Genomic DNA, 8,553 nt, shown 5'->3' with positions numbered 1-8,553 from the left:
CGTTCTATAGGTAGTCCACCCGGGCCTTAAACTCAAATTATTTATTATTTTATGATTATTATTTTTTGTATTCCATTTTTTATTAGTTTTTAATAAATTTTAAAGAGATATAAACGAATTAAAAAAGAATTGATTAAAAAAGTGAATGGATTTTGATTTTTGAGAGGAATCAATAGATAAATATGAATATTCAATAAAAAGAGTGGAGAATATTATAAATAAATACCATTCGCATATATCCATAGGCGAATCCCTGAGGATGATGAAATGAAGCGATTGCTCTCAATTCTCTGGCCTCAGATGGGGCATATCCTCTCTCGATGGTAGAACAGGCCCATCGGACATCTGCATTCTTCTTATGAATAATTATGCTTCTTCCCAAAATACTCTGATACCCAAATATGGGTAGGAGAGTGTCGTTGTACGTCGAGGAGTATCTCCTCCGGTTTTCCAGGGTCCCGAATTTACCGCTCAGGTCCCCCAGCTCGTACTGATCAGTACTTCCCTCATTTGGGGGTAGAAACGCTGGTTTTGTGACGTTCAGGGGGTTGTAGGGCTCGTAGAGGCTCGTCGCTTCACAGGGAAACTCCAGGTCCATTTCTACTGGAGTCTTGATCAATTCGATTATTAATAACTTTTTTATTGAACCTTTATAGATTTAAGAAATTATCAATTAATTATGAAAATTAATTAAGAATTGTGGGGAATCAATTAGTCATATAATCAATTATTCAATAATTTCAATTGATAATTCCATGGGTTTGAATTTGTTTAATTTTTTAATTGAAATTTTATCAAATAACTCATTAATTATTTTAATTGACTAAATGATTTATTTAATAAATTACTGATTGGAAAGAGAATAAATAGCAGTCATGGAATCAATTATTCAATCGTTCTAATTAACAACTTCATAAATTAAATTTTTCAATTCATTAATTGAATTTATAAAATTAATTCAATAGATGTCAATTACGATTAGATAAAGATAATTTGTTATTCAATTAGTGAATGATGATTTTTATCATTTCGTCATCCCTTTATTAAAAAAAGAGAGTAACTAGATTTTAAACAAATTATTTATAATTATAAAATTATGAATTTTAATTTCAATTCTCGTTTTTTTTAAAAGACGGGAATTAAAATGGAGTCATTCTGTTTTTAAGAGCTGGATAGATATATATTGTACCATGTGAATATGGTAGACACCCGTTTTTCCCTCCAGTCCCTCGAGGACGACCTCCACATCAGTTACATCGTACTCCGTTTGCTGGATGAATTCAAATTTCCCATGAACACTAACTTGTTCGCTATTTCCAAACCAATCCTTGGCAACTGCTTTCCTCCTGTAGACTCTGCTGATGCTAGACAATGAAAAATGATTCCATCATCATGAATTAAAAAGTTATAAATTAAATAAATCACTTCCCTCTGCTTCACACGTCAAATAAAATTCATAAACTAATGAATTAAATCTTCTCGAGTCTTAACTAAATTAAAAAATGAAGTAAAAGCCCTAGAAAAATTACTGATCACCTTCTCTGGAGACCATCTGACTGAAAAAAACTTTTTTAAGAATGGAATTGTTTAATTCCTGTTGTAAAATTATGATAATTACAGCGTGCAGGCGAGTCTCTCGCCCCTGGCGACGGGTCCATGATCATCATAAATCACCAAACTCTTCCCCAGAATGGAGTTGGGCCCAGAGAGCGGGAGAGATGAATCTGTAAATAATTTTCTGCTGATCCTAGGTCCCTCGAATTTTCTCCCAGCAATGTCGAGAGTTCCATGACGGGATAGATCCCCTAGACGACAGAGATTCACCTCCTGGGGAGAGCAAAGCTCTGGATGATCTGGATCCCAATCTATCTTGTGTGGATTGTAGGGAGGACCTGCACTTAGACATCTGCCTGTCCAGTTGTAGTAATCTTTGCCTGGAGGATAATCGTGGACCATCCACCTGGAAAAATCAAATTAATTCCAATTTTCATTGAATATTAATGTTTAATTGTGGAGATGATGGGCTTGCTTGGAGGATTGACCTGTGCTCTGCGGAATTATTTAGAGCACTTCCATCCGCGTGAATTAAATTCTCGATTATAATTGTGGTGTCACTCTCAGGCTCGTTCTGGGGCTGCCGAAATAGAATTCTTCCCACCAGTGGATACTTGAATACCGCCTGTGCAGTCAGCATTGGCATCTGTCCAGCTGCTTGAGATAAATGCTGGGATATCGTACTGCATATCCAGGGAATTATTCCTTTATTGTCAGTCTCGTTGTACCTGAAAAATAAATTTTTGTCTTCAGTTCAGACAAAATCATCACATCTCGCACAAAGTGTGTGATTATTTCAAAAACACCCGGCCCTACGTAAAAATTATATTAACATTTTTTATGGAAAATTTCCTCATCTACAAAAAAGGTTCTACGATATTTTCTCGTGGGATGACTCCTCTGCCGATAAACGCAACATTATCCCCTGGAAAAACTCTCAAGACAAAACTAGCACAAATGCATGTGTTCCGTCATTTTTTGTAAATATCTCGTGACTGAAGAAAGATGACGAAATTTTCATAAATACCTTTTTTATAGATCCCATCTTTGTCTACAAAAAATGTAATGACAAAAAAATCGCTGTTGTCCATCAATTTCAAGATATCATCTAAAAACTGACCTGTCGAAAAATTCACCTGTTCTAGTTCACCACCTCCTTTCAGATTTCAAAAAATTAGAATCCCTAATTATTTTATTTTATCCTCAAATATTATATATTATTATATTATCAAATATTAATAAAAACTTTAATGAACTTATCACTCACTTGTGCATTACTACGGACCGATGGAGAACACTATCTCTCCCAGATAAGGGTAAAAAAATATCCCAGTAAATTCCATTCAACTTCGCGCTCCCAGGAAGAATATCCTGGTGTTGAGTGCCTTCCCTCCTCCCCTGGAGCTTTCCCGACAGGTCACCAACTGCATATTGATCTTGAGTCCCCAGTCCAGCTGGAGGGGTTGCATTGACATCTAATTTTCCAGGATTATACAATCCCCGGGTGCTCAGACACTCGGTTCCCACCTGGTGATCGGTGTCACGGGGGTTCCGTGGTAGATCGTGAATTCGATAAGCTGCGATTTTCGTTTCGTATCGAAGACGAGTCTCCAGGTCGTTGATCGGGTGCAAGGAGACGTTCACCCACGTCGGATGGTACGGCGTCTCTTGAGTGAATGTCACTTCGCCTTTCAGACCATGAGATGACACCAGACTCCTAGAAAATTAATGAAAGTTTCGGAGAAATGGGGTTGATATCGATAATAAATAATTATTGTTTTATTATTATTATTAATTATTAGTATTCTCTTCTCATCGTATGAGGTATATTATATACTTATTCATGGGGTAATTGTAGATTGAAACCATAAATTTATAATATAATAGCGTGAAATCGTTTATATGTATTTTAAGCACGATGTGCGGAAAAGTGACTTTCCCTCACATTGCGAAAAAAATTATTGTGGGTAATTCGTGCAGAAAGTTGGTTTTGGTATGTGGGATTATCCCACTCGCCTTCGGCTTGTGCGAGAAACCTCTCGTGAGCCAAAATCACTTTTCCGCACTTGTTACGAAATACACCATTTTCCTGGAAAAAAGCGAAAATTTTGTAGAGTTTATCATCTCGAATTCTTTTGTAGTTTTTTCAGAAAAATTTACTCAAAAACGATAATTTTGAAAAAAGGTGGCAGAAGGTCAAGTTTTGAAGTTACGGATGTTTGAAAATAAAAAATCCATTTTTTGGAAAAATTCATAACTCTGGGTTTGATCAACAAATTATTAAAAATTCAGAGAAACATTTCCTATGGGGTAGAAAAGGATAAACTATTTTTTGTTTAAAAAAGTGGTGGACTTGATATTAAAAACATTTTCTATTTTTGTAGAGTTATTGAAAATATATAAAAATTTCCGTTTATTGTTAATTATTATAGTCAATTGAATGTAATTCACGGAAATAATTTGTTTATCATTCCCCAGGTCTCAATGAGTTTTGTAAACTGAAATGTCCGAAAATGCTTAACAATAAACCTGAAAAATCTAAAATATTGAATTTTTGCCATCAACATTGAACTGATCCGATAATTAAAATCCGTACTTAGCCAGTATGAACTTCCGGTTCTTGATTTTAGCGCAGGCAAGGACGGAATCAGGATGCGTCGGGTGAAAGATAACGAGATAAAGCGAGCGATGAGTCCCCAGGAGATCAGCAGGCAGAAGAGAGATGACAGGATCCCTGTAGGCAGTTTTGAAGGTTCTGGAGTCAACGGCGACCTTGAGCTTCCCCAGTCTCGCGTCAACATCTCCAATGGACTTCCCAGAGCCCAAGTCATCAGGATCGAAGACACTCTGAAGAACTCTGCAGTCATTCCTGTCCTTCCCAGTGTCGAATATATCCGTCACGTAGATCTTCCAGTTGTGCTCGGTGAAGTCAATCCTCTGGAGTTTCTGTCTGGACGTGTGCTGGAGATCAGTGTAAATTATTGTATCGGTGATGGAGTCCCCGGGGGTTCCCCCAAGCCATCTGAACCAGACGGACCCAACCACTGGCCCATGGAATCGGGCCTCGGCGTTTTTCTCGGCATTCCTCTCCAAGACCGTTATCGAGGCACAGATTGTTCTCGGGGAGTAGATCTCCTTGAGGACGAGGCCCTTACCCCACAGCCCCTTCTCCCCGATCAAGCTGATGTTCGGGACTTCAGTCACTGTTGTCTCGTTTCCAGGAAGGGTCAGGGGCCCCACGTGCTCCGTCAGATCGATTATCCTAAGGAAATCGATTTATCCGAATTAGAAATAAGAGATGATCTTCCATAAATTATTTGTTGCTTCAAGATCTGATTGATTTATCACTGAGTAACAATCAATGCGAGGGGAGGAATTAATAATGTAGTGAATAAATATTTATCATTTATTTACTAGATTATTATTTAGTATTTATAATAGCAATAAATATTCCACGATTCATGGAATCAGTAATCGAATTCACATACGTTTCCCCTAAATACCGATCGCTGCATCGATCTTCAATCCTAGTGTAATCAACGGGGAATCTGGTGACAGCCCAAGTCCACTGCTGATCTGGATACTGGAGGGTCGTCTTCAGGGATAATCGTATCCTCAGGGTGTCATCGGTCCCGGGTTCAAACCGAATCTCCCCGTGGAGACCCCCAGATGATATATACGAAGTCAACCTGAGACCATCTCCACCGATCACTGAAATCCAATTCCGATCTCGCAATGATTTTATGCAACAATATTATTACAACAATTATTAATAACAATCCCATGATAAATTGCAAAACTAAGATACATTAATTCAACCATTTATCGACGATTATCTCCTAAATGACGGGAGATACCGATTTTTTTATGAGAACCTTTTCTTTAGTTCAGACATCGCTCTATAAAAAAGGTAATTACCAAAATTACTCTATCTCTTCTCATTCTTGAGTTAGTCAATTAAAAACAGAACTTGTTTATTGCAGTGGAATGGACGAACTACAAATGCAAATACTCGCAGAAATTTAATTGTTTACAGTAAATTCACTTGGAAAAAATATTTTTTCTTGTCAGGTAATCTAGTTTACTAGATAAGAGGATATAATATGATATTGTGATTAGCCTGCGCTGAGTCTAGAATAAATAAATAATCAGTGATTACCCAGGATTAGGAGAATGAACCAAAACATATTTCCACCTGGAATGTCAATCTCACAAGTTTATCCCATGACTATTGCATGCGTATCACGCACTTCCTGACTGTTCATTCCCAACTGTTCGTTCCTCCACTTTTACTTTGAAACTTTCTCATGCTCCAGGGCCCTGGCCCCTCCAGATCACCAGAGTGGGGACCTTGGAGCATAAAAATCCCGTTACTCAGATCTTGTGGAGGAACAGAAAAGAAAAATAATAATCGCCTCTGGACGATTGATTAAAATTACAGCTACAAATTAAGGGATGCTGGGGTAAACCGGAAAACGGCATTACAATATTTTAACAACATTTTTTATCATTTTTCTGTTATTAAAAAAAGATAAGTGGATTAATTGGGGGTTTAGAAATGATCCTAGCAGAACAGTCGCTGGTGATTCGATAACGACTTGATCCATTGATCGATTTATTCATTCGATCGATGGCTAGACGATCGTTGGTCGATCATTGGTCGATCATTGGTCGATCCCTGGTCGATCCCTGGTCGACGGTCTGCAGACAGATCGTCGATGATTAGTCGAACAAAATCAATCACCCGATGATAAATCAATACTCAACCAAATAAACGACTTGATCCATCAATCAATGTTCTATCAATTCGCATAATTCTATGGAACTATTAAAAAATGTTAAACTGTATTATTATCTATTATTTAATAACATTATTAACATTTTATTCTCAATCATTTGTTTATTAAAATTATTGCAAATATTCCCAACTCGATACTAAAATCATCCCCTGATTTCTACAATCTAATAAAAAAATCAAATGCTCAAAATAATCAGTAATTAGTAATTATTTTATTATATTCTTAAATATTTATATATTATTATATTATCAAATATTAATCACAAAGAATGTATTACACAATAAAAAATATTATATATTATTATATTATCAAATATTAATCACAAAAAATGTATTATGCAATGAAAAATCTCACGTCAACTATTTCCATACTCTGACGTTTTCTTATTCATGAACCCCACAAACTAAATAAAAATTATTTAAAATATCTCCAACTCGATCTCAGCAATCTAATAAAAAAATCGAACCCTCAAAATAATAAGTAATCCCTAATTACAAAAAAATGCATTCCACAATGAAAAATCTCACGTCAACTATTTCCACACTCTGACGTTTTCTCATTCATGCTAACCCCACAAACTGATTTAAATTGCCGTCTGAAGATTTACATTAACCACAATGTCCTGGAGACAATTACAGATCAGTCAATTACTTGACTCCATCGGCTTCATTATTTCCTTCGACTTCCTGAGGAAAATCGCGAGAAATACCTTCAGCTTCTTCAGCGGGTGGATGGGCCGAGTGGCGTAATTACTTTTTTATTATCAGACTGAGAGAAATAAAATCCTCTCAGGCTCAAGGAGATAATAAATAATAATTGCAGGAGGGCTAAGAGGGAGGTGATCACCAAGAGGTTAAGGAAACGGAGGAAAAGGTTGGAGACGTGCAGAACAAATCGAAGACCTTGCAAATGCAACTGCACCAAGTGCTCGTGAGTATTACTCCTCAGGAACGATCTCAGGGGAAATTTTCTTTACATATAAATAAATAAATAATAAGAGGGCCGAGGAATATGGAAATGTTTATATTTAAATTCATGTAATCTAACAATTTCACTGAAAAACAAAATTTCATTTGCCAAAAATATTTACTGACCGCAAAAAATATATTGTTCATATATTTTTCTTGTTTTTTAAGCGTCAGTGAATCCCGTGGGAGTATTTATACTGTGATTGCCAGATTTACTTGTGAAAAGATAATATTTTTGGCAGAGGAATTTTTTTTTCTCAGTGCAAAAATGTTCTACACTTTTTAAATCCAAAATGCAATTTTCAAAATTGATTTTTATGAGAAATTGTGAGGGAGATTGACGTGAAAAAATATAAGGTTTTTGTGTTTGGATATTATTTAAGGCCCGGATGGACTGTCCGGAAAAGATAATTTACTCCAAAATTGGGACTTCTAATTACTCCGTCGGTTAATCGTTTTTTCCGATAATTATTAGCTAGCGGCCTAGTTGTTGACAACCGCTAGAACGCTAGCTAACAATTATTGAAAAAAACGATTAATTGCCAAAGTAATTAGGAATCCGAATTTCGGAGTAAATTATCTTTTCTAGATAATCCACCCGAGCCTTAATGACTCACGAAATTTCAAGGAGCTGTGAAAATTTTTTTGTGGTTTTTCTCAATTTCTAAAAATAATTAAAACTCTGAATAGCTGCTTTTGGAAAACAATCATTATTTCATTGTTTAATGAAGTTATAAAATTAGTATAAAAAACATTAAACATAAACCATAGGCAATTAGAATTTTTAGTCCATCTCACCAAAGAGGATTGACTGAAGTAGAGGCTCAGTTCTGGGGGTTCGAGTGACCCCAGCGGCATCGTCGTACTGCACCCCAAGAGAGGGAGGGCACCACACGCAATGGGGGTGTCGTCCCGTCATGAAAATCGAGGAGGTATTCACTGAAATTTGAAAATTCGAAATTTTTGAAAAAGTATCAGGGGAGCATGAAAATGGAGGAGGTATGCACTGAAATTTGAAATTTCGAAATTTTCAAAAAAGTATCAGAGGAGCATAAAAATGGAGGAGGTATTCACTGAAATTTGAAAATTCGAAATTTTCAAAAAAGTATCAGGGGAGCATGAAAATGGAGGAGGTATTCACTGAAATTTGAAATTTCGAAATTTTTAAAAAAGTATCAGAGGAACATGAAAATCGAGGAGGTATTCACTGAAATTTGAAAATTCGAAATTTT

The 8,553-nt window shown here is 36.1% G+C and overlaps 2 protein-coding genes across 3 annotated transcripts in view; one reads left to right on the top strand and one right to left on the bottom strand.

The window, feature by feature from the left end:
- The window catches only part of Rsod (Related to Sod), an 8,545-nt gene extending 2,719 nt beyond the window's left edge, over nucleotides 1-5,826 (bottom strand). The window contains exons 1-8 of the mRNA XM_011300570.1: nucleotides 5,714-5,826; nucleotides 5,043-5,265; nucleotides 4,151-4,816; nucleotides 2,822-3,271; nucleotides 2,043-2,282; nucleotides 1,619-1,960; nucleotides 1,190-1,364; nucleotides 227-610 (exon numbers count right to left, since the gene is read on the bottom strand). Coding sequence (XP_011298872.1) covers nucleotides 227-610; nucleotides 1,190-1,364; nucleotides 1,619-1,960; nucleotides 2,043-2,282; nucleotides 2,822-3,271; nucleotides 4,151-4,816; nucleotides 5,043-5,265; nucleotides 5,714-5,741 — 2,508 coding nt within the window. The 5' untranslated portion in view covers nucleotides 5,742-5,826. The remainder of the gene's footprint in view (nucleotides 1-226; nucleotides 611-1,189; nucleotides 1,365-1,618; nucleotides 1,961-2,042; nucleotides 2,283-2,821; nucleotides 3,272-4,150; nucleotides 4,817-5,042; nucleotides 5,266-5,713) is intronic.
- Nucleotides 5,827-6,890: 1,064 nt separating this feature from the next.
- The window catches only part of LOC105264015 (uncharacterized), a 5,998-nt gene continuing 4,335 nt past the window's right edge, over nucleotides 6,891-8,553 (top strand). For both annotated transcript variants that reach the window (XM_011300573.1, XM_011300571.1), the window contains exons 1-2: nucleotides 6,891-7,098; nucleotides 7,176-7,283. In XM_011300573.1, the coding sequence (XP_011298875.1) occupies nucleotides 6,971-7,098; nucleotides 7,176-7,283 (236 nt within the window). In that variant the 5' untranslated portion in view covers nucleotides 6,891-6,970. The remainder of the gene's footprint in view (nucleotides 7,099-7,175; nucleotides 7,284-8,553) is intronic.

This window comes from Fopius arisanus, unplaced genomic scaffold (assembly GCF_000806365.1).
Source record: "Fopius arisanus strain USDA-PBARC FA_bdor unplaced genomic scaffold, ASM80636v1 scaffold00018, whole genome shotgun sequence".
NCBI classification, from domain to species: Eukaryota; Metazoa; Arthropoda; class Insecta; order Hymenoptera; family Braconidae; genus Fopius; species Fopius arisanus.
Note: the sequence above shows the minus strand (reverse complement) of the source record. Positions and strands in the feature narration are given on the sequence as shown.